This window comes from Mirounga leonina, unplaced genomic scaffold (genome assembly GCF_011800145.1).
Source record: "Mirounga leonina isolate KUSES-001 unplaced genomic scaffold, KU_Mleo_1.0 Mir_201, whole genome shotgun sequence".
Lineage (NCBI taxonomy): Eukaryota > Metazoa > Chordata > Mammalia > Carnivora > Phocidae > Mirounga > Mirounga leonina.
This window is the reverse complement of record NW_023270504.1, coordinates 1,610,658-1,637,725: the sequence shown is the minus strand read 5'-3', so window position 1 is coordinate 1,637,725 and position 27,068 is coordinate 1,610,658. Positions and strand designations below refer to the sequence as shown.

Below are 27,068 nucleotides of genomic sequence, written 5' to 3'. Positions count from 1 at the left end.
AATAGAAATGTTTTAATTTTTGGAACAAAAACTAAGGACCCATGAAGATGTTAATAAGAACTTGAATCAAAACCATCAGCTGAAAAGCAGGTGGTATCTTAATTATTTTGGGGACTAAAGTGCAATTAAAAGTTTCCGTTTTGTTATTGCTCAACGTTAAAATAGGATCTAGAATCCTACATATGGAAAATACAGATTGAATTTGCATATGATTTAGATATTCTTGTCTCTGAAGCTAATAAGACAAGAGTGTACTATAGATTAATTAAATGAACAAGAAAAAAATAAGATGTGGTTTCTATAAAAACCAATTGGAAACTTGGAATAAGTGGGTGATCTGTGAGCCAGTTTAACTTTGCCACCGCATTCACACAGCACCACATGATGCTTTCCTAGGTATATATTCAACTGGATTGAATTTCACCATGTATAACCAAAAGGTATACACAAATATGTTCATGAAGCACTAATCATAATAATAATAACTGAAAAAAAAATGTCCCTCAGTAGTAGAATGAACAAATCACATGTAACATAAACAAATTTCACAAACTTAATGTTAAGGAAAGCCAAACACAAAAGAATACCTACTATGCAATTCCATTTATATAAAATTCAAAAACAGGCAACACTAAGCCATGTTAATAGAGGTTAGGAAAGTGGTTACTTGGCAGGAGGTGCAAAAATGAATGGAAGAGGGAAGAGGTAGGCTTCTGCAGTGCTGGTAAAGTGGTTTCTTGATGTGGATGCTGAATACAGATGGTCTATTCCATTTGTGAAAATTCACTGAGCTGTGTGCTCAGTGCACTTATGCACAAATGCACTGTGTATTTATGATTTGTGCACTTTTCTATATTACATTAGTATTGACTTAAAGAGCTTATTTTTAAAAAGGACCCTTTTTGCTCTATCTCTTACTACGTTTAGAAAGACTTCCAGATTCAGAGATTATTTCAGTCTTCTAATATCTTTTCTTTGTTTTATTCCTTCCATTTATGTGGAAATGTTTTGGTCGATGGTATGAGTTTTGATTAATTTTTCGGTAAATTCAAATCGTATACATACATTATTTCAAATCATATAAAAGGCTCAATTCATTACTTTCCAATTTATCATTCTTCCTCTTCTCATTCTAAGTTAAAACTTGGTTGGCCTTGAAAAAACAACCTTCTCTCCTAGCAGGTTTCTACCTGAGTTACTGCAGAATACTGGGTTCAGAGAGTTATAGATTTTAATACTAAATCATGTCTACAGACCAAATTAAAAAGTACCATTTTCAGGTAATTTGAGTTCTTTTTCTAGGCTACAGGGGAGCAACTTTTGCCACCCCAAAACGCATCTCTTAAGCATGTGGATTATTTTAGGCTGATTATTTTTAAGAAACAGAAGGCTCAGGAAAAACCTTTGACCTCCCACCTAATTGACTAAGAGAATTTAGGTAGAGGACCTGCTCCAGGGAGGGAGCTGTCACTGTAGATTGCAATATTATAATATGAATTAGGTATGGTAAACAGGGAGGAACTTAGCAAAGTCTGTTTGTTAAAATTCCTCCTGTGTCTCAATTACTTCCATAGGGCCAGCAAACACACATAATATCACTTTTAGCCTCATAAAAAACATTTATACCCTTTTCATAAATATCCATATTTATTTCACCTTTTAACCTTGTGGAAACTGTAAATATAGAATTAACTTTGGGAAGTCATGAATTCATACCAGTGACAATGATGGCATGATTTCATTATTTATTCCTTAGAGATGCTGGAGTTGGCAATTGACTGGATGTGGTAGCTGGGAGCAAGGGAAGGGTCAATAGTAATTATGATCTTTCAAGTCTGCAAACCTGGGATTATGGTAATGCCTGGAGATAATACTCCAGGGGTGTAAATCCAGTAGAGTTAAAGTCATTGTAAAAATACAAAAACATTTGTCTACTCACCCATTGTTCAGAGTGAGTCTACTCTAAACCTATTGTCTACTCTTCACTGTTCAGTCTCTTGTGTGCCTTCCCCAGTTTCCAAGGACCTTCCCCAAGGCTCTTCAGGCCACCCTGTAATCCAACAGTGAAAAGGCTGATACTGGCAAAGAAAAGGATTTCCAGGGCCCTACTTCTATTATACAGCTCTCATCTATTTTGATGGTTGATAAACATTTTGAATATCACCCCTGGGAATCTCATGACAGAATAAAACCTATGAGAGGAAAGGCAGATTTAGTGATGAAATTGATGATTAATTCAAACTGGACATAATTAAATAGGCCCAGTCTCTTCTTTGTAAAATAAAGAGTTAATGCTAAGAGTCCTAAAGACTCTTATATTACCTTATAATATTACCTTATATAAAAACTATATCACCTTATACAAAAACTGGAAATTAATTTACATTCCAAATTTATTTACATTCTAATGGAGGCAAATGAAATAAATAGTAAGGTGATCATAAATCAAAATTTACACTGTAAAGTGTATTTGTTGATTTGAATTTGATAATTCTGCTGTTTAGTCTGAAAATCATCAGTATTTGAACATGGAATAAAGCAGAAAAATTAATCTGTATGATAAGAAGATCATAGATATGTGTATATAAAATCTAAGATGTCTGCAAATGGTAAAAAAAAAAGAGAGAGAGAGAGAGAAAATGACAGCTGAATTAATTACTCACTGCCTGAAGTTTCACTAGAGAAATATAATCACTAATATTATTCAAACAATTTCATAATTTCAAGTAGGGAAATGAGAAGATAAATAACAAGCATTGATGGAGGACCATGTGTTCATCAGAAAGACAAAGAGTTATTTCAAATTCTCTCTTCCATAATATTGAAGTAACACAGTAAGAAGCTAATACATTAAAGTACACTAATAATATAATACTATAATTTACATTGTGAGAAATAATAAGACAAACAAAGCCCTTGGCCTCAGAGAGCTTACAATTTAATATGAAAGATAAGGCAGAAACAAAATTTCAGCATAAGTCATAATATGCCAGATACGCTAATAAACATTCCTAAATGGTAAACACAACACACAAAAGAGAGGGATTAAATGAATTTAGATACATAGGGAAAGCTTTCAGACAATTGATAGCATTTAAATTGGGCCTGGACAGAAAACCAACAGGCAAAAATTAACACAGAAGTGGAAGGAGGGGCGCCTGGGTGGCTCAGTTGGTTAAGCAACTGCCTTCCGCTCAGGTCATGATCCTGGAGTCCCGGGATCAAGTCCCGCATCGGGCTCCCTGTTCAGCAGGGAGTCTGCTTCTCCCTCTGACCCTCCCCACTCTCATGCTTTCTCTCTCATTCTCTCTCTCTCAAATAAATAAATAAAATCTTTAAAAAAAAAAAAAGAAGTGGAAGGATATATAAGATGCATTAAAGATAACTAAAATATCACTGTATAAAGATTAGAGATGTGTATTTTCACTAGCCTGGCAAACTGTTTAGCACATAAGAAATGTTCAGTAACAATTTCTTCCATAATTAATTAATAAAGTTTCTATTAGAACATAAATAGAGACATACAAAAATAAAAATTTGATTACCACTTTAGGTATCAATATATAGAAATAAAATCATGAGGGTTAAGAATTGTAGATTGAAGGGAAGAGGAGACAAAAACTCCACAAACTATGTATGAGAAAAATCATTACATAAATTTGTAGGATGTGGGGGGAGGGAAAGTAGTATGTCAGTAAATAACATGTGGATTATGAAATACTGTCTATCAACATGTTTTAAAAATCTCAAAGAAGTGGTAGGTAGTAGAACAAGAAAACAGGCTGAATCTTGTCTATTGAATACACATTTAGAACATTCAGGGTTAACTGCAAACAGAGGGTAATTGTTAGGGAAAGATTAATTAGAGTAAGTAAGGAAATTTAAAATAAATGAGACAAATATAAAAGGTCTTGCACATGTTCCTCCTAAATGAGCTGTAAATGTCTTAGACAACTTATAAGTAAGTTCTTAAGTGAAGCTCTGGACCAAGAATCACTGTTCTTTCACGCCATGATGATGCATAATTGCAGAAATAAAACATCAAGTGTGTTTATCAAATATCTTCAAAGGTAACATACAAGAAAATGAAAGCATTTATCTGGCATTTCACAGATAAATGAAGTTTGCACTTTCTTGTAATAAGTATCACTCATTATTTAAAATGACTACATTCAATACAATAAAGAGTGCTAATGAGGAAACTTTTACTCTCCTTTCTCAGCAGACTTCAAGAGCCAAATTTTATGACTGGCAGTTCACTAGTTCAGCCTTTTGATCAAATCATGTTCTGGGAGACAGAGATCTACTCGGTGGCCCATTTACAATCAGTCCCACATTAGAGCCACATGGTTTTAATGCAGAGCTATTCTGTTAATGCTCCCTGAATTTTAAATTAAGCTACAAAGTCAGCTGAAGCTACTCCAAGCAATTGAAGCTTTTCAAAGATACCACCACTGATTGCTTTGTAACCCAGACAAGTCAGTTTCTCAGCACTTCAGCTTTTCAATTGTTAAAATGAGGTTTAAATAGTCTTTCTTCACATCCCTTGAAGAAATGGTGGGAATTATGGAGATGATTTTAGTAAAGTGGTTTAACTTGTTGAAAACTGGTACATTTACACTGATTATTCATGCCAAGGTCAAGCAATGTCTCTGTACTCTCAGACCACTGCCAGGGTGTTTAAATAAAAAAGGACAAACAACTGTATTTCTTCTGTTCCAAACTAGCTCAGGATACCCATTTTAATGTCAACTGGTCACCTACTCAACAGCATTGCCACATTTGTGTACGCTTCACAGAGGCACAAGATGTTTGTTACAGAATTAATTTCAAGTTGATGAATTGAGTTAAACATACCCTTAGATTTCTGACCCAAGATCACACCACTTCCTGAAGTTCCTTATCTGTGAATATAATTATCACCTCAATTATCGGAAGTACCCTAGCTAGTAAAACAAAATGTGATTGTAAGCAAGTAACGCTGTCAAGCAGTGTTCACTTAAATTTCTGTCTGAAATCTTCTCCCTAAACTGAAAGATCAGATTACCTTATCGGTTTCCTATGGTCAAATTTACACATAAAATAATACAGATATCTGACCAGTTTTTCCCCACTTTATAAGGGGACACCTCTAAACTTCTATGAAATACAAATAAAACTGATCTAAAAGTAAAACAAATAACTGATATAAAGTTACTTATGATATATATTGTACAGATTTAATTAAACTCTACATGGTGCTACCCAGTAAGGCAGTTGCCAACCCGATACTGCAATAGGACACTTGAAATATAGCCCGCCTGAATGCAGTATGCTGCAAGCATAAAGTACATACCAGGTTTCAAAGACTTAGTATAAAAATGTAAAATATCTCATTAATAATTTTATAATGGGGCTCCTGGGTGGCTCAGTTAAGTGTCTGCCTTCGGCTCAGGTCATGATCCCAGGGTCCTGGGATCGAGTCCCACGTTGGGCTCCCTGCTCTGCAGGGAGCCTCCTTCTCCCTCTCTTCCCTGTTCTTGCTCTCTCTCTCAAATAAATAAATAAAATATTTTTTAAAAAATTTATATTAATTCTATATATAATAACATTTGCATATATAGAATTAAATAAAATATATTATTACATCAATTTCACTGGTTTATTTTTAGTTTTTAATGTTGCTACTAGAAAATTTTAAATTACATATGTGATTTGCATTATATTTATACTGGACAATTTTGGTATAGCTGTCAAAAAAAAAGGTGGGGGGAATCCACTGAGTAATCTTCTCTAAATAGTGGAAACAAAAGTTCTCAATCTAGGCAGAGAATTTAAAAACTGATACATGTACAAGATTTATGACAAATACTAAAGATGGTAAGAAGACAAAGAATAGGAAACAGCTTCTGATCATTACATTTTATCATGAAATATAATGAGTGTCAAATCATGTTCACTCTGATTTAAGGAAAGAACATCTACATTGGGAAATCATGTCAGATAAACAAAAATGCATGTAAAAAGTATAATGACCATATGTTATTATAAGCACATGTAACCACAAACTGGAATATCAACTTGTCTAACAATCCACATAGTAACTAATATTATTGCATTATAAAATTAAAAAATCTGGATTTTATGGCATTTACATATCATTGTTATTAGAGACCAATGTGCCTTTCAAATTTCATAAATTATATTACTTAGTGAAAGGGTTATCAAAAATTATTTAATCATGATTTTAATTTTGCTTTTTACATGTCATTCTCAAACATAATTTTGCTAACATTGAAAAGCCTAATCAGCACACCCGGATTATACAGAATTATGCACTGAAATTTCTTACATTAAAATATGGACCGGGGCGCCTGGGTGGCTCAGTTGGTTAAGCGACTGCCTTCGGCTCAGGTCATGATCCTGGAGTCCCTGGATCGAGTCCCGCATCAGGCTCCCTGCTCAGCGGGGAGTCTGCTTCTCCCTCTGACCCTCCCCCCTCTCATGTGCTCTCTCTCTCTCAGTCTCTCTCTCTCAAATAAATAAATAAAATCTTTAAAAAAATAAATAAATAAAATAAAAATAAAATATGGACCTATATTCTAGATTAAAGAAAGAGCATTTTATCCCAACATTAAAAAATTATTAAACCAGTCCTGAAATTACAATGCATCCCCTCAATTATTCTGCTAATCATATAATTTGTTTCCGAGGAATATTTAAAGTTCCCGCTAACAATCCTTCCCCTCCCACCTTCATTCCCTTTTGCTGTCAGACAGTCTTAAATTCCTCAGATGGCTTTTGAACATGCTGTTAATGATGGTATATTGAAGTGAAACTTAAAAATAAATAACATAGGATGCACAATCACCCATCTTCCCCCTAAATAGGTGAAGATCTAATGACAAGAGTTTATAAAATCTCAGCATCTAAATATTTTCTTTCCAGCTAAATTCATGTCTCAAAGGCAAAACATTGTATACTGAAAAAAAAAAAAAAATCCCAATCTAATGACCCAAACCCTTCACTTCTTTTAACTACATTTCATAATTCCCCCTATCTTTCTATTTCTACTCTCTCTCTTGCTCTTGTTCTCAGTCTAGCTCTTATTCTCATAATCTAAGACAGCTCTTTTCTATAATTCATTGGCCCTTTCAATAGCTATCAGGATTCTTTCAAAATCTGTAATACTCATTTCTCTCTACCTAACTTCCTGTTACATTAAGACTTGCTACCTAGGAATGCTTCCTCCACCTCTCTGGGTAATAGAAAATGTTAGGTAGTGACATACTTGTGTTAAAAGGTTTCTTAAGTAGTCCTTCCACTCTTCTTAATTACCACATTATCAACTACCAAAGAATCAGAGTAAGACCACTGCCCAGGTTGAAGGCTTTTATTTAATTGCCACAATTTACAATTATAATGTTATGGAAATATAGCATATTAGTCATGACTGAATTGTTGGAAGCATACTGCTAGGGTTCACATTCTGGCTCCACCATTTGTCAGTTGTGTGACCTTAGGTACCTTACTTCTTTGCCTTGATTTCTCTATGTGTAACATGGTATTAATATTGTACCTATTTCTTATTGTGAAAATTACAAAAGGAACAACATGAAAAATGCTTGGAGAAAGACTGACACATTAAAAACATTCAATAAATCACATCCTGGATAGGAATGTTCAAAACTCCAATATCAAAAAAGAAAAAATAATAATTAAATTCCAAGATAATTCTGATCTCCAAAACTATGCAAGATTTTTGTGACTCAGAAGTACACTGGTGACAGAAGGAGAGTCATAAAATCTCACTTTTCAAAGCAGGACAATAAAATATCTACAATGTTTGCAAATTTAGGATTAAAGGTCATGGATGCAAATGAAATCTGACTTTACATCCTTCATTTCATAGTGTTCAGATCAAAACCATTTCCCCAATTTCCCAAAATTACTAGGGAAAGGCTACCACTTTTGCCCACTCTCAATTAAAATTTAAAACAGGGTATATGATATAGGGCATAAAGTCCTACTTTACTCAGATTGGCATTATTTCTTTTTCTATTTATTCTGAGATGCAAAACTCATTTTCTCAGTGAATAAAGTTTAATGGAGCATAATTACTATGGGAATGCTTTCTCCTATGAGAAAACACGTTTTTTACTTAGATTTCTCAAGAATGTAGAATTCTTGTAAAGGAAACCTATATAAATAATTAAATAAAGAATCTGACAGAAATATAAAGATCTGTGGTATTAAATGGATTGTCTTTAACAGTAACTTCAAATGGTGTTAGGAAACTTTAGCACAGTCATGCTTGGGATATCACATGAAGACAGAAATCAATTATTTGGTGAGAGCTGAAGTGTGGGATAGTATCTTCACCTCTTTCTCCATCCTCCCTTATCACTCCATGAAAAGGTGAAAATCCTAATGGGGCCAAATTCTAGGGCACAAATTAGACCATGTGTGCAAATGAATGCAGGTCAAATGTCCTCTCCATGCTTGTGTGTGGCTCTCCAATTAGCCATTTTCCTATCTATGTAGCAGAAGGGATGTCCCCTGGACAGCCCAGGCGTCTCAACTGAACTTGTTCCTATATTACCAGGAGTACTCAGGTATCCAGATACCCTCAACCCTTCGGGCTAGGCTGCTGGCTTATATAAAATGCAGTGAGAAAGGCCTTGCTTAGATCGACTTTCAACCTTACATTTCAACTCCATTTTTCAGAGAACTTTGGGTTGGAGTGTAGGGCATTAGCCAAGCAAAATTAAGTGTCCTTTGCTCTTCCACTTGTCATTCTCCCCTGACATCTGTATATTCTGTCCCTTCAGGAATGACCTACTGAGGCAGCTCTATTGGGTAAGGTGAGATGTGAGCATGTCTGCATTCCGTGCTTCACAGCATTTAAAAACACCTCAAAACAGTGGAAATGGTGGAAAAATAAAGAAGAAAGAGAAAAAGTAGTGAGTCCCCTCTCTTTTAGGATTTAACATCTACTGTGACATGCAGAGGGAAACCATGATTTTGGAGCTCTAAACATCTGTTTGTATTGGCAATCACCAGACATAATTCTAGAGTTTTGTTTTGTTTTTCGTTTGTGAGGTATGTGTCTTTTTGGGGGGGGAGAAGGGTACTCAGGTACCCATTCAGGTTCCCATGAATGACATGGATAGAAAGGTTATAGGAATCTTCGGAGAGATTGTGAGACCCAGACATTTGAGAATCAGTACTATGAAGGTATAATACAAGACATCTGTAAGGTGTACAATGAAAAATCATCAAGTCCTAGTTGAAAATCTTTACTACATTACTAGAAATGAGGAAGACCTCTACTTTATTCTCCAGGTTGAAAAATTACACAAGTTTTTAAAATTTCATGTAAGTGCCTCAGTAACATTTGGGAAAATAAGACCAAATCTGCAATCTGAAGATTAAAATTTAAAAATGTGTTCATTTCAGTATACTTCTTAAAGTGTATTAAGTTTCAAGAGCAAGAATAAAAGACATTGTCTTACCTCCCATCTCGATCCCAGTCATACACCTCTACTTTGATTGTTCTGTCCATGGGGAAAACATAAAGTTGCTTAGTAAGATGAAAAAACATCACTGAGAATTAAAAAATAAGTTATAGATTTTCTTAAGATGAAATGTATGCTTGTAGGCTTTTAAAAAATAGTCTGAAGCTGATTTTGCTAATTTTATTACTATATTTTCATTTATATCTTAAAATAGGTTTTTCAAATCTTATTCTTTAAGGGGAGTAAGGGAAAGTATATGTGGGAAGCATGTGTAATTTGACATAGCTCCTCAATGAGAAGGTACGCAGCTACTTCTCTAGAAAACCACTATGTTAGAGCAGGATTTCTCAATCTCAGCATGGACCACAATCACCCGGAGGGCTTCTCAAAACTTGAATTGTTAGACTTCATGCCCAGAGTTCCTGGTTCAGTGGGTTTCAGTTGGGGCCTGAGAACCTGAATTTCTACAAAGTTAACCAGGTGATGTTAATCACAAACCACATTACAGGAACCACTTTCTTAAAGAATGAGTTTAGTTGAATAAAGTTATGATCTTTTCAAATGAATAAAATGACAGTCAACTTAAGTTTTAAAGTAAATTTAATGGCATGCTGCTAATCAATAGTTCCTTCTATGATATTAGTTAATAGAATAAATTTGCATTTTTCTAATATTCAAGTAACAATATAAAATAAAGAGATTGGATTTTTACTTTCTATTTATTTGCTTTTCTTTTGGGGTAAGGGTTTTTATATTATAACTTTATAATCAACTCTCATATGAAAAAAGAAAAAAAAACTTTGATATTAAGAAATCTTTAGGTATATTGTGGGAGTATCTTCATGGCCACCTTACCCACCTATTTGTAAAATACCAGAATCTCCCTGTTCTACATCTACAGCACTTCTAGAATTCAACAACCATGAGAACAGTGATGCCAAATAACATTTTCAAGAGTTCATCAAAGTTGATAATATACCTAGTCATAGCCTTGTATCTTGTATATTTACTTATTCCACTCTAGAAAGATAATACCAAATGAAAGCATTGAGGCCATGAAAATTCTAGAGTAATTTTTGAATAATATGTTAAAACAAACTAATATTTAATACATTTTTAGCACTTTGCATATTTTTGGTCTTGGAAACTCAAGTCAGTTTAACCGAACTTTAGTCAAATTATCCCTCTTCCCCAAATCATCATGGATTTTAAAAAAAGGTTATTTAAAAAATTCTGAATAAATCATCTATGCTTGGTAAATACACATTTACATAGGTAAAGAAGCCACCTTAATTTTTAAAAATTTGGCTTAGATTATTAGATAAAAAGTATATAGTAAATATTCAAAACTCTCAGAAAAGTTGTCATTTATTTTACCTGTCATAATCACCATTACATAATGCTCTGACTGAGATCTTGAATGCTTGCCATACAGGATTTAGAGTGTTTTTGACAACTTCTGTTTTATGACAAATTGTAAAACTGTAAAAACAAAAGAAGAGGTTTTCAGTTATTTTCATAATTTGATTATGATATATTGCTTTAGTAGGCATTCTTCTCTTTCTTTTTTGTATAGAACAAATGTTGTCAATCTCCCTGTGGCTGGTATATGACTTAGTAAAAAGAGACTTGTGGTTTTAGAACTTTAAAGATAAGCTCACTGCAATATAAAGCAATGAGATTTCACAATAAAACAAAAAAAAAGATTATGAAAAATAATCTTTTGTAGATTCAATAAATTGTAAAGCTGCTTTGTAAATAATCCCTATAAAAATTGTGAGGACATATTGAAACAGTGAAAAATATCTATGGCTAAGAATATGAAGGTCATCAGTATCCCCCAAAATATTAGCTTGCTGTAGTGCTGGGGACAAAAACCTGGTTGGGATGGATTTAAGACAGAGAAGAGAAACAGAGACAGTGTGTAGAGAATATATTTGAGGAGTTTAGCTGTATAGAGAAATTGGGGGTAGTTTCAGGGAATAGATTAGTCTACAGAAAGGTTTGTGGCTTTTGTTCCTTTTCAATTTTTCTCTCTAGAAAGGAAAAAATAACAGCAAGGTTGTATGCTAAATGAAGGATCCAACAGATAGGAAACAATTTATGATGCATAAGGGAGGGGAGAAAGACTGGAGGAATGTCCTTCCATAGATGAAAGTGGATGGGATCCAGGGCATCAATGGAGGAGTTGGCCTTGGGACCACAGAGAGTCATTCTGCAGGAACTTTCAGGAAGGCAGAGTGCACAGGAGATGCTGTGATGAGATCATGAGAAAGTTCTCCAATTGCTTCGATTTTCTTATAAAATAGGAAGCGTGATCATCAGTAAAGAAGGAAGTGGGCAGAAGTGCTGAAGTGTCTGGGAGAGAGGGAAAGTTGGATTAAGCAAAAAAGTAGGATTCCTGGAGGGGCCCAAGGGCCTCACTTAAGATAAACATCATGAATTTATAGTGAGACACTCAGCTTATGGTTCTTTCTTTATCTAAACCGTTGGCTCTACAGATCTAATACACAATAAGAGGTAAAACCCATGTAGCGTTAAAGTTGGTTTCCTGATTCCAATTCCAGTATTGTTTCCACCAAACCATTCAATCTCCATACATGGATCAGGTCCTGGAAATGTTCTTGCCTAATGTAAACACATGCAGCAGTTCATGAGCTATAAAATGACCTTGGTCAGAATGAAACCCAAACTCAGTCCTCACTAAGACCCTAGTAATGAAGTGTTCCAAACACTGGGCCACCTGTAACAGTCAGGAACATGAGAAGATGACACGAGCACCATAGTGAACATGCTGCACCTAACCCCCGCCAGAAAATACTCTCATTTTGAAAAGCCTCTGAGTCCATTTTCCTCCTCTCAGGTAAGAAGAGTCTACTTCTATTAAGAGATCAAATAGAAACATAAAAGGATCAAGTATTCATTACAAGATGATGTCATTAGTACCGTCCCCCTCCTTGGTCGTATCCTCACCCAGTTAAACAAACTCCTGCTACTAAACTGACAGAGCTTAAGAGAATGTATTGTGGTCAAAGGTTCTCAGAGTTGACTTGCCCAAAGCAATGTAGGGGCAAAAGCCATGAAAAGAAAAACTGAGGATAGACCAAGCAGACTCAAAAAGGGTCATTGAGGTATCTAAAACAGAAGAAAAACAAAGGAGATAAGGGAGGAGAGGCAGGGAACAAACAGAAGGAATCAAATGAGAAAAGACAGTACACAAAAATGGTTAAGAAAAATTCATGGGGACAAAATTACATATGTAGTTGACCCTTGGATAATGCAGGGGTTAGGGGCATGGAGCAGTAAAAAATCTGCACATAACTTCTGACTCCCCCCAAACTGAACTACTAATAGCCTACTGTGACTGGAAGCCTTACTAATAATATAAACAGTTGACTAACACATATTTTGTTTGTTATATGTATTATACACTGTATTCTCGCAATAAAGTAAGCTAGAGGAAAGAAAATGTTATTTTAAAAAATCTTAAAGAGAAAATACATTTACAGTACTGTATCAAAAAAAAAAAAAAAATCCACATGTAAGTGGACCTGTGGAGTTTAAACCCATTTTGTACAAGGGTCAACTGTACTGTTTTTGTTTTAGAAACAGGCTTCTGCCTCTCTTCATAATACAATACATTCTTAAAGATCTACAAAGGGGCTTTCTCTTCTTCTTTTGAATCACATTCTTATATATATTAAGCCTTTGGTATGGTGGCAGATACAGATAGATAGCTAGATAGATGGTATCTAGATCCATGGATCCATAGGTAGTTACATAGATAGATAATGGAGCAACCAACAGACCATCTTCAAACGAACATGTTCAACAAACATTCTATTGACTTTTTGGCTTTTTTGTTTATGGTTAAATAAAAACTTCTATTATATTTCTAGTATCACCAGCCATAATAATTAAATACGTTGACACTTTCTTAAGTGGTTCACCTTAGTGAGCTATTTATTTATTGTTGCATAAATATAACTGCATATATATTATAAATAGTATTATAAGATAAATATTTTTATTAAATAGCCTTATTAAAATACTTTAAATGAAGCCTTATTAAAATGCTTTAAATGAAGTCATTTGCCAAAAAAAAAAAAAACAGCTATTCCAAGGGAAAATTATTACCTAATTATGAATACGATTTAAGTTACTAAATAAATGTGACAGCAAGAAAATAAGAATTTATAATCATACATTGTTAAGGATTTTTATTAATGCTTCTAGTAAAAACTAAGTTTTACACTATCTTATAAAATGAGCCTCAAACACATGAGGCAACAGGCAATTTTTGAAATAGCTTCATATTCAATAAATGTTAAAAATAAAGCTAAAATCTTTGCAGTTAAAAAAAGAGATTTACACATAAAAAGTAAGGAGTAAAAACACATTTACTCATTCAAAGCTCATCAAAACAAAACATAAATATATATAAATACACTAATACATATGCTTTAAAATATGTATTTGGATATAGATGGTGACCTAGTTTTGTGTGTGGAAATGTAAGTGGAAAGTTTTCTGAAATGAGATCCACCAAATTTTAGCAACAGTTGTTTTTAAATGTGATTTTTTTGATTAATTGTACTCTTTTCTTAATATTTACATTTCATTTAATGAATAAATTACTACCATTTTTACAAGCATAATTAAGTTTCCATAATATAACCCTCATCAGTAGTATTAAATATATGAGAGACTGAAATTCTATAATTGTACAACAAATCTTTACAACGAAAACTAATAAGAATAAAAATAGAAAATTCAGAAAACAAGTAGTTCAGACAGAACAACACTTTTGACAAAGAAATCCTGAACCATTCTTTAGTTTTTCTCTACCCTTGAAACGACCTGCAAATGACTAGTTCCTTCACTGTCCAATTATTTTCCACGTGGGTAAAAGTAGTATTCAGATGCAAATACTACTCTGACATTTTTTACCACCAAGATAGAAGGGAAGTACGAAAAGTGCAATAATATGACACCATAACACAATAACCAACAGTTGCCCAGTATTTGCATCAACAACAATCTCACAATAAGTAAAGCATCATTTTATACTGCCCAGTGTATTCACTTTAAATAGCAAACTTTCTATTTTTATGTAACATTTTATATACTTATTATATAATATTAACATGTATAATTTCATTTGTAAGAGTGACAGTAGTGACAGGGTTTTTTTTTTTCATTCTCTTCCCTTCTTTTTTAATCTTGAAATAACATTTTCCCTTTAGCTAATATTTTATTGCATACAGTTAAGGGAAACTTATACATTAAGATTAAAAATAATAACAGCTAACATTTACATTTTATGTGTTAAGCAAGCTTCTGTTTTTTTGTACTTTAACTCATTTAATACTGTCAACAACACTGTGAAGTAGCTATGATCATTAGCCCATCTTACGGATGAGGAAATGGAGTCTCATATGGGTTAAAAAGCTTGCCTATGGTCTCGTAACTATTAAGTAGCATAGTTATGACTTAAACCTAGTCAAAATAGAACCTTGGCCCATAATTTTACCACTAAACTTTCCCACAAATACTGACAGTACAGTATGAATCTCAGAAACAGTAAAACATATTTAATGGTAGAATCATACATATTAAATTATACTTTATAACTCATGGGTACAATTTCAAACCACATAGAAACCAGTCTAATCATGACTGCTAAAAACATTCAAATTACTAAAATGTAATGAAAAATGTTATTGCATGTTAGACAAATATCACTGGGGGGAAAGAAAACACAAACCTTGAAGTATAAAAAGCAACCCATAAAATTCTAATCCTTCTCTGAGAAAATGGCTTAAGACTTCAATTTTATAACCAGAAACATTAGTTTTAGCATCTTAGATTTCCACAAAAATTTAATTCTTCCATCCTATTAAGGTAATATTATAATTTTAGGGAAAGTACCGAGGAAATGTTTCTTTGAAGCTGAAAATCATTCATTTTTAATATCATACAAAACATGTAAAATGCTTATAAAATTACACATTGTTATTGAGATGCAAAAATCAAATCATTTTTAAAATACCAAAATATTTTACTGTTTATCAATTTACTGAGCTTCTCTGAGAAAAAAAATAATAGTTGAAGTATGATTCTTACTCTAGAGTTAAAATGCATAAAAGATAAATCTACCTGCCATCTTCATTACTTCGATAAAATACAAGAAAAGGATCTGATTTTCCAAAAAAGTCCTTCTTGTCCAATTTGTTTGCACAAAATTGCATCAGAACAGCATCCTACAAAGAAAATTAATAAAATAACTCAAAACCTTGGTTATAAATAACTAGAAACTGCAGATCACGGGCAAGACTTGACAAGAAAACAAATTTACCATTTTAATGCAAATGGCCAAGTGTGCAAGAATCCTGAACAACATAAAATTACTTTTTAAAGGATTGTGAGACTAAAAAATTGACTCTGGAAGTTTTTGCTCTAGTCACAGAACTATTACTTTTTAAAAACCTCTAACATTTCTCCCTGGAAAAGTGATAATAAGTAGATAACTATAGGGATTCAATATTATATAGTACAAGATCTTTATTCCTATCTTTAGTTAATTCAAGTACACATTTTTAGAGCATAACTGTTTGTTAATTTCTCCGGAAATAATTACTAAGCATCTATTACATATCTATCACGTGTTAGATGTTAAGATATCTTTGGGGGCGCCTGGGTGGCTCAGTCATTGGGCGTTTGCCTTTGGCTCGGGTCATGATCCCGGGGTCCTGGGATCGAGCCCCGCATCGGGCTCCCTGCTCTGTGGGAGGCCTATTTCTCCCTCTCGCACTCTCCCTGCTTGTATTCCCTCTCTCGCCGTCTCTCTCTCTCTCTGTCAAATGAATAAATAAAATCTTTAAAAAAAAAAAAAAAGGTATCTTTGCTCATCAGATAAGGTACAAGACAGATCCAGACTGACCACACAGTTTGCAATCTAGGGGGAAAAAGGGTTCCTTTTTAATTATTCACAGGGCATCACAAAGTCTTAACAGTAATTCCTATTATATTGGGCTTCAAGGAAAGTAAAGCACTTTCATGCTTATCTGTAGTGTAATTATGTATTTGGATGTTAATTATTATGCCAAATCCATCATTTTTATTGATGTATGTATTTAAGCACTCACAAGCTACAGAGTTTAGCTTATAAGTAAATAAGTTGGAGTATCATAAATTAAGGAAGTTAAACATTATGCAATTACATAGGATGAGCACCTTTAAAAAGTAGGAAATATATAGTGATTTAACAATTAAAATCAGTATTTTGGATCTGTTTGTTTTTTTAACTGAAAGAAGATGCTAACAATTTTGGAAAGAGATGGGGGGTCAAAGTAATTCAGATTCAATCAAGAGGTTGCAGTTTTAAATGCTATTTGGTGAAACTGTTAAGAATGACTAAAAAGGCAGTCTCTTATTCACCACTATTTTTTACTTTGCAGAGTCCAGCAGTACTTAAACATCCAACTAAAATTTTCATTATTTCCCTTTAGCATTTCTGGAACACTATACAAGAGAACACTATCTTTTTCGTGCATTCATTCATTCATTCATTCATTCATATACTTACTTAGCAAACATTTCTGAAGCAATACTCAGGCTAGAATCTGGGAATAGAGAGATGAAGACGACATCTCTGCCCTTGGAGAAGTTCACAGCTCTAGATTTCTGGTTTTCAATGCATTGGTATAGTGTCATTTTGCTTTTATATTTAGCACAGATGTAACTTCTACCAGAGGAACACTCATTATATAATGATTTCACTTTCTGAACAGGCATAGCGACCAACATACATTTTAAAGAAAATTAAAAGAAACACACAGGCAAGAAAAACATGGACACCACTATCACCTCAAACTTTTCAGCCATGATCACTTTTCAAATTTGAGGTTGAAAGACCAAAATTTCTATACTATTCTTTAAGGAAGCAGTGAGAAAATCACCCTAACAATCAAACTATAAAATCAGAGCAAAACTGAGAGAGAAGGACTGGTTTTGATTTCTTTGTTCTGGTTGGTTTGAATGCCCTTTCACCTTCACATATATTAAAATGGCCTTGAGAGAGAATGGTTTTCTAAGAACACAGGACAAGGACATTGTACTTGCTACAGAAAAAAAAAAAAGGAAAAAGAAAAAACCCACTCCTGTAAGACATTTTCCCAAAGCACCTGGACCAAAACACAAACTACCAAAAAACATTCTGATATATTCAAAGTAAATAATAGATTATTGAAATGTACATATTTCAAATTGATTCTGAATAATCTTCACAGAAATTAAGTATTATTAAAACAAATTTCCATCACTGTTAAACTTAAAACCAAGTTGTAATTTTTCAAATTACATTCCTTAAGACTTGCAAAACAAGTAATAGATTAAAAATAAAAAATAAAGATTGCTTTCAATATACTAAATTTATAAACCTAGGGGAAATATTTTTTGCAATTATCCAAGTTAGTACCTTAGCAGGGATTCCATCTATATCTAGCACAAATGAAATCTAATTTCTACGGGGGAAAGACAAGCACTTACTTACTTATAGAAATACAGAAGCATCATTGCAAAGTTGTTTTTTTTTAATCTCTTGTGCTTAATGCCACCTGAGAGAATTTTAAGATTTTTCTTCAATACTCCACACCAGTATAACAAACTTGCTATGGTAGAAATCCACTCAAATGCTTCACAGGCACTTCTAACTAATTCAAATCCAACTTGCTTCTCTTGCAATTTTCCCAGCTCAATTAGTAATTCGTCGTCCACCCAAAGTGCTCAAGGAAGCAGTCCTTGACTCCTTTCTTTTCTTGACCCTTCATCTAAACCAAGTTGCATCATTCCACCTCTTGAGACATTTCTCAACTCTTCACTCTGCCTACACTGGCATCACCTTAGTCTAGGCCAACCTCCTCTCTCCCTGGGGCATGCACAGTAGCATTTTTCTTTCTCCGCCTTCTACTCTGGCAACCATCCAGCCCATTTTCCACTCTGCAGACACTGTAATATTCTCAAAACATAAAAGAAATATTGTTCATAATTTAAAATGCTTCTAGGCTTCCTCTTGTATTTAGGATAAACCCAGAATCCTTAACATGGTCTACAAAGCTCAGCACCAAATGAGCTCTGAGGAGCCTTTTCCACCTTCATCCTTCTAAGTTTTGTCTCAGTCATCCCCTGGTCCTAGCCCTTTGCTACCATACACCAGACACAATTCCTTCCCTCCTCACAACCTTATGCAAGCTGTGCATTCCACTAGAATTCTTTCATTTAACTGGCAAACCATTACTTAGGGCTAAGCTTAAATGTTACTTTCTCAAAGAGGTCTGCAGTGACCCCTCCCTGGTATAAATTGGATTCTCCATTATATTCTCTTATATTTGATCACTTAGTACATATCATGACACATTCACCTGCACAGTCATCTAATTAATGTCTGTCTTTCCCACAAACTACTTGTTCATTAAAGACAAGGACCAGTGTTGTTTGTTGTTGTTGTTTTCTCACCCTTGTATTCCAAGCATCCGTTTCAGGGACTAGCACTTTGTACGTTTTGTGAATATTGTGGAATCAATCAATCAATCAATCAATTAATCAGAATGAAAAATATTATTTGTGGATAATCTCAAGCTACTTTTAAAATACTGAGTGAATAAACAATCCCAATATAATTCCAAAATTACATTAATTTTTATGCTTGCACATTTGACTAGATATATTACAAAAGTGGCATTTGAAATAAACTATGTAATACTAGGTTGAGATAATTAAAATCATCACCTTAAAAATAAATATTTGTATAAATTTATAATTTACACATCTCTCCAATGCTGCCTCTTTTTTTATTCTGCAAAGCAATGATCTGGGGAAGATATTAAGACTTCTAGCATTTTACAAATGCAGAAATTAAAGCTCCAAGACTATAACCTCACTCAGCTGAATACTGAAAGAGATAAGATTGAAATTTAGGTGTCCTGATCCCAAAACTTATGCTCAAGTTAATAACAATGTGTTTTAAAGGGGAAAAAAACAACAACAACATCAATTTGTATGATGTCAAATGTGAAGTTACTTCCTTCAAGATTCTAAGTGATAATGCCTGATATTTTCAAGCTACTTAAATGTGCATTTAAAGACACTCTCTTCTGAAGTAACTATGAGCATTGCTTTGAATATATTTGTTTCTTCTACTATACTAGCATAGTAATATTATTTCAAGGCTTATACATCTTAATGATGCTGATTACCAATAAGGCTGTAGCTAAGAATCAGAACATACTATACACAAGTGAAGTTAGATCAAGATTTAAGCAATATTTTTAAAATATTAGATCTATAATTGTAAAGTATAATAAATATTTTTTTATTAAAAGTTAATTCCAGATATTCTAAAATCTTTAGTAGTAGAAAGAGTGGTAAAAAAATGCCTCTTAATTAGTAAGCAACAGGGGTGCCTGGGTGGCTCAGTCATTAAGCGTCTGCCTTCGGCTCAGGTCATGATCCCAGGGTCCTGGGATCGAGCCCCGCATCAGGCTCCCTGCTCAGTGGGAAGCCTGCTTCTCCCTCTCCCGCTCCCCCTGCTTGTGTTCCCTCTCTCTCACTGTGTCTCTCTCTGTCAAATAAATAAATAAAAAATCTTAAAAAAAAAAATTAGTAAGTAACAGATTCTACTTCATTTGCATGGAAACATTCCTGTTCTTGCCTGTTCTTCCAAGCAAAACAACAAAATTGAAAGTGGAAGATATTTAAGATGCAACCTGGCCATACTCAATCTATGCCCTTGGTTACCTTGGTTCTATTTTGCAATAGAACTAAAAATAATGTGTTCATTGGCATATTTACACAAAATCACTTGAATGTCAAGATTCTGACAAAATAGTATGTTAATGTCAACACAAAGAACATGTATCTTACTGACCTTGAACTTCTTTTTCTCTTCCCTCCCTCACTATATAAAACACATGTTATATACACATATATAAATTTAGAGACAAGAAGTATAAAAGATGATTAGATGATATAATTCTAAGAAATCATTGTGCCATTTTAACAAAAAAAAGATGGTAAGTAATATTTCTGTACTGTCTTGTACTTTTTGTAATGTATTCTTAGTATACATAAAATGGTTTCATATACGTTATATTTTCAGATTTAATGTTATGGTGGTTAATTATAGAGCTGGGGCAATTTTTAAAAATATTCTAGTGACTGGTTCACGTGTCCGATTTTTTTTCTCCCCCCCTCCGCAAATATGGAAAGTAAAACAGAAGAATCAAGTAATTTGATAAGACAAAGTACAAATTCATAGCAAATCCAGAATTCAACTCCGTTTAATGGCATTCTAACTGTGAGTAGGTTTCTGGGCATTTTACACAGGAAAAAACTGAGACTGAGGTGGCCAGACCTGCCCACAGGTGCATAGACAATGGAGGAAGTAGAAGAGGGCCTCAATTTAAATGCATTTTAACTACTTAGAGTCTAAGTTTTGTTTAATCATCTCCACAACACTGTTACTATACTTTCCTTTTGTTATCTCACCAACCACCCCCTACCCCACCGAAATCCCAGTTTCCCTCATTTGCTGGCAAGTATCATATGGATTTCTGCCCATATTGCCTCAGAAATATATTATGTACCAAAAGCCATAGTATTATCCTTAAAAAAAAACCTCTAGAGATAATAAATAATAGTTCTCCATATGGAAACTATAGCCAATGTTAAAGCATTAAGTTTTTAGCATTCTTCAGGAACTTCTGTTCCTAAAATCATAAAGCAGAAGTTGAAAATAAAGAGCTCTAGAGATTTAACCCAGGGAAAACTTCTTTTTCCCCCCTTGAAATAACTATTCCCAGGGATCCACTGGGCCGCATTAAATAGACAATATCAACTTCAGATTCAGAGAGCGATCATTACTTCCGGTGTGGAGTGTCATAGCCATCACCTCAGTTCTTGATGACAGTAAACTCACTGAACATGAGTCAATGGTTATATCAGCAAATCACAACTAAAAATGGCAGTTTTCTAAAAATACTGAGTATGCACTCTATATGTCATCATATTCCCAGCTGGAGTGGTAGCAGGTCCTTTCCTCAAACATGAGCTTCCAAAACTAACAAAAGATGGGAACTTACATAAATCCCGAGTTAATTCCATTAGTATTATGGAAAAAACAAGTATGTTAGGTAAAAGGACTAAAGTCAAGTGACTAGAAATACTCCTAGAAAATCACACATAAATCTTCAAAATTTTTGCAAGAACTTAGCTGATCGGTACAACTGATAATTCCTAATATTAATAATTCCCCCAAATAATACTGACATTAGGTTTTATTTTAATAATTTCTATTCCTTAAAAAGACTGTTAAAATAACTGATATCCTTTTTGGACTATAAATGTAGTCTCTCTATCTAAAATGACTATGTATCTAAAATGATGTTTTACAGATGAGAGAATTATATAAAGTAATCTTCATTATTTTTTTGCCAAAATTACTGAAAATTAATCATTTAAGTATAGTTTCAGAAATATCTTTTCAAAGAAGTATTGGAATTACTTTTTAAACCAAAGAAATATTTACTTACCCTACAACAGTTTAATTCCTCTGCTGTAAGTATGATCGTACCACATTTCCTCCCTGGAATTCCTCTACAACCAAAAATATATTTATATACATTAATAGTTTATATGAATATTTATAATATAAACTAATATTATATATTTCATTTTTATGGAACCAAATAAAGAGCATGCTACTAATTGGTGGGCTCTTTCCTAATAAAATATATTCCTAGTTTCCACCTTGAGTTTATCCTATGGATCCACATTTGCTAATGAAGCTAAACTTTGATCACTTTCAACCTGTCAGACCTCTGCCCAAGAACTGTCAAGAGCTTCATATCATCTACCATATGTAATATATACAATATTATATGATATCTATAATATAATAAAATTTTTTCCATGGGTTCTAAGATTTCTATTATGTGATTAAAACCTATTCCTAATCTTGGTTTTCAATACTTCTTTCTCCTTTCATCAACATGGTTACTTATTTGTGCTTATTTCTTCTTTGTGGCCATTCCCATGCCCTGATATACCTCAGCACACTAACTGTCCCCTATTTCACCTCAAACCTTCCATATCCCCAGATAAAGTTCCATTTGTTCCAGGAAACTTCATCCTGGTCAACCTCATACAAAGTTCAGCCTTCCCTGCATTCCTATGGCACTTTAGGTCAGTACTACAAGCTTAGCATTTAATTACCCTTAACTTGTTACAATCATGTATTTTCTCCCTTTCTTTTTTCAAGTTGATTATAACCTCTATGAGAGTAAAATTTATGACAGAGACCTCTTGTGAGCCAACACAGTTAAATGTCTACATATAGCAGGTGCTCCAAATATAATGAAAATATGTAATACATAAGCAAAACAAAAATTAAACAAAGTAAAACTTCCACACACTTTTCTTCTTACATGTCTGGTATATTTATGCTCATATAGATTCCAACTGACACTAAGAGCAAAGTCCACCAGGAAAATGCAAGGCGCATTTATGGTTCCTGGCTTTACATGAGGGAATACAGAGACAAGCCCATGAGAATCCTCCAGAGAATAATCCTCATGCTCCCATGGTGTTTTGTCTTTCGTCCCATTATGAGTCATAGTTCACAAACTCTTCAGTTCATCCTGGGAACTACAAGTTGTGAAATTAGAGCCCAACAAGTGTGTTTGTCCTCAAGAACAGAACTCATCTCTGACAATCTATGTCAGCATGTATGCATCAGATACATAATCCCCTGTGCTCCCTGGATAAAGGGACTGGACTCTTTAGTTATCTTAACTGGGAAGAAGGTAAAAGAATGGAACATTAAAATATCTGAGCTACAAATGTCTCTATAAAATTATTGTAAAACTCCTCTTTCTTTTCTTTCTTTCTATTCTAATATTTTCTTCTGGAGGGCACCACTTGGTTTTCAGCTAAAAATGTCATCTCACAGCTTATGAAGGAAACTGCCTATCACAAAATTTTGTTTTCTCTATATCTTTGCTCCCCATTAGGGTAACTGTACATGTCAGGACCTTCCATTTTCTCCTGGTCTTTATGACTAAGAGATCAAGTAATTTATCTTTGCACATTTTTCCTTGGAATATTATACACATCATTTTTAGCATCCTTCCAGCAATCTTAATCAGTTCATTTTTCTAATCTAGCTGTACCTTTTGTTTTCTTCTATCTATGAATCTCAAGATTTACATTTTCAATGTTATGACAAATAGCCTCACTGAACATGTACCTGAAAGTACTTTAAAACGCTGAATAAAATTTGCCAAGAAAGTCTTTACAAATGCTCTGATAACTGGGCAAGAAAGTAAGGAGCCATCTGAAGCTGAAGATGGAAAACCAGAAAGACAAGCAGGGGTGACCCTGTAGAATTTGATCTTGGGCTTGTTTTTTATGGCCCCTCAGGACATAAAAATGAGAAACAAAAAAAAAGTGGGGGGGGGGGAGGGAGAGACTCAGAAGGTGGAGAATTCAGTAAGTGACTAATACACAACATAAAGCTTGGATCACAATGACTATGTTGCCTGATTATAGCATGAATTAGATACAAATATTCACTTTGGAGGGACCTACAAAGTAAATCCCTGCCTTAAAAATTGATGATGAATAAGAGAAAAAAAAAAGTCTCTTAATCATTCAGACCTCAACCAGTATTGCTGCCTTAATTTTCACTACCTGAGTAGTTATAAATAACTTCAAACCAAGAATTCAGTTTAATTGCAGTGATCGTAGGTATCTGGTAAATGTAAAACCTTTCTGAAGAATTTGCCTTCAAACTACATCTCAAAAGATTCTTACATTAAAAGCTTAAAAAATGCATATGTGTTCATTTCAAAGTATCACAAAACACTGAAGGAAAAGTGTACCATGTATTAGAATCTCCAGAAACAACAGTCTACAGAATCAAACACATACTTAGAATACTAGAAATATTATGCATAATATACAAAATGTAAGCATGAGTAACATACCTAAAACTTAAAGAGAAGAATGGAAATATGACTAACTAGCTAAGGATTATAAAAATAATCAAGAATATTTGGAGAAAAAATTTGGAAATTCTGGATATAATAACAGAAATAGAAAACTCAGTGAATGGATTTAGCCACAGATTAGACACAGCAGAAAAATTAGTAAGAAAGACAGCTGTAAAGAAATGATCCACAATGCAGCACAGAGAGGCAGACATGGAAACTATTATAAAGAGGTTTACAGACATGGAGAACAAAGGTAAAAGTTTAATACACATCTAATCAGAAGTCCAGGAAGGAGAAGAAATATTGCAAGAAGGAGATAGAATATTTGAAGAGAAAATGGCTAGGAAACTAGAACTGATTAAAAAAATCAATTTCCAGACTCAAAATGTCCAGTGAATCCCAAGCAGCATAAATAAAAGTAAATTTATACCTACACAAATGAAATGGACAAGGCAAAACACCAGAGATGAAGGACATATGTTAAAATGAGCCAGAGAGAAAAGGCAGATGGCCTACAGGAATACAAATATTAAACTGGGGCTGACTACTCAGAAGGTATATTGAAGCTGAAAGACAAGTGAAAATATCTTCAGTGGTTTAAAAGAACGCAACTGCCACCCTGGGAATGTAGACAGTGTGCATCTCTTATAAGAGAAAGCATGAACCACAAATATTGTTAAACAAGTAAGAACTGAGTGAGTGTATAGCCAACCACCCTTGCTTGAGGCATTTCTGAAGGACTTGAAACTGAAGGAGAATGATCACAGATGGGAAGTATGTGACAAAAGAAAAAACAAGAAAGGAAGTGGTAAAATATAAAGAAATCTTAATAAATATTGACTATAAAACAAGATACAAATGTTAAAAACTAAGGGCGCCTGGGTGGCTCAGTTGGTTAAGCGACTGCCTTTGGCTCAGGTCATAATCCTGGAGTACCTGGATCAAGTCCCACATCAGGCTCCCTGCTTCGCAGGGAGCCTGCTTCTCCCTCTGACCCTCCCCCCTCTCATGTGCTCTCTCTCTCTCATTCTCTCTCTTTCAAATAAATAAATAAAATCTTTAAAAAAAAAAACCTAAATAACAAATACGTATGATAGGATTCATCAGGAGGGTGAGAATTTAAGTTAAATCTTCTGATGTTCTTTGATTGTTCAGGAAAAAAGTAAAAGATGTCTTAAAGTGAATAGAATTTGATAAACTAAGTAAGTATGTGTAAAAACTTCCACAACACTACAATTTTTAAAGGACTTTATAACCTGAAGTTTAGAAAAGGAGAATTCTGGAATAGTGTTTAAAAATATAACTGAAGATGCATCTCAAGAGAATTATTAAAGATGAGTAATCCTTGGGGGGAGGAGCAAGATGGCAGAGGAGTAGGAGACCTAAATTTCATCTGGTCCCAGGAATTCAGCTAGATAGGTATCAAACCATTCTGAACACCTACAAACTCAATAGGAGATAAAAGAAAAAAATAGCAGCAACTCCATGAACAGAAAAGCAACCACTTTCTGGAAGGTAGGACGCACGGAGAAGTGAATCCTAGGCGATATTTGGGAAGATAGACCATGGGGGTGGGGAAGGAGCCTCCGTCAGTTGCTACTGGCAGGTGAGAGAGCAGCGGAGCACAAAATCGGAACTTTTAGAAGTCTGCTCTGCTGAGGAACCTCACTCCAGTGGCTAAGTGGGGGGATGAAACCCTCCCTGGGACATTTATGGTCTCAGGACCCTCAGGGTCACAGAAAGACCAGGGGTGCCTGAGTGCAGCAGAGCTCCCAGGTATCGGAGCAGGGAAGCCAGCTGCAGAGACGGAGCTGAGGCGCAGGCTCTCAGCTCGGGATTGCCATAAACCATAATCCACAGCACAGTCGGGCCACTGCTCTTCCAGCAGAGACCCAACAAGTGGCAGATCCGGAGAGACTCCCCTTCCACCCCAGGGAGGAGTGGCGCGAGAGCACACCATAGGAATCTGCTGGGTTTGGAGGTTCCAAACAGGGTCGGGTGCCAGAGATAGAAATGCTCAGTCACAGGCTGGGTGAGCTCGGAGTGTGGCCAGAGACCAGGGAGATGGGAGTGATTGACTGCTTTTCTCTGGGGGCTCACTGAGGAGTGGGGCTCCGAGTTCTCACCTCCTCCAGGGTGAGAGATTGGGAGGCCGCCATTTTCACTCTCGTCCTCCAAAACTATACGGAAAGCTTGCAGGGATCAAAAGCTCCCAAAAGCAAACCCCAGCAGATTACTTAGCCTGGCAGCCCCGGGCAACAGTGGTGCAATTCCGCCTCGGGCAAAGACATTTGAGAAAAACTGCAACAGGCCCCTCCCCCAGAAAAATCAGCAAGCACATCCACCAACACCAAGTTTGCTGATCAATGAGAATGGCAAAACCCCAGAGCTAGGGGAATACAGGACATAGAATTCAGGGCTTATTTCCCATGATTCTTTAGTCTTTCCAAGTTAATTTTTTAAATTTTCTTTTTTTCTTTTTCTATGTCGTTTTTTAAATTTTTTTCCTTTCCTTTTTCAA

General features: G+C 34.5%; 1 protein-coding gene across 4 annotated transcripts in view; it reads right to left on the bottom strand.

Moving 5' to 3' along the window:
* Positions 1-27,068, bottom strand: part of CPNE8 (copine 8) — a 224,172-nt gene that overhangs the window by 85,736 nt on the left and 111,368 nt on the right. For all 4 annotated transcript variants that reach the window (XM_035027916.1, XM_035027913.1, XM_035027914.1 and 1 more), the window contains 4 exons: positions 22,088-22,151; positions 15,657-15,760; positions 10,875-10,979; positions 9,495-9,536 (listed from right to left, as the gene is read on the bottom strand). In XM_035027916.1, coding sequence (XP_034883807.1) covers positions 9,495-9,536; positions 10,875-10,979; positions 15,657-15,760; positions 22,088-22,151 — 315 coding nt within the window. The remainder of the gene's footprint in view (positions 1-9,494; positions 9,537-10,874; positions 10,980-15,656; positions 15,761-22,087; positions 22,152-27,068) is intronic.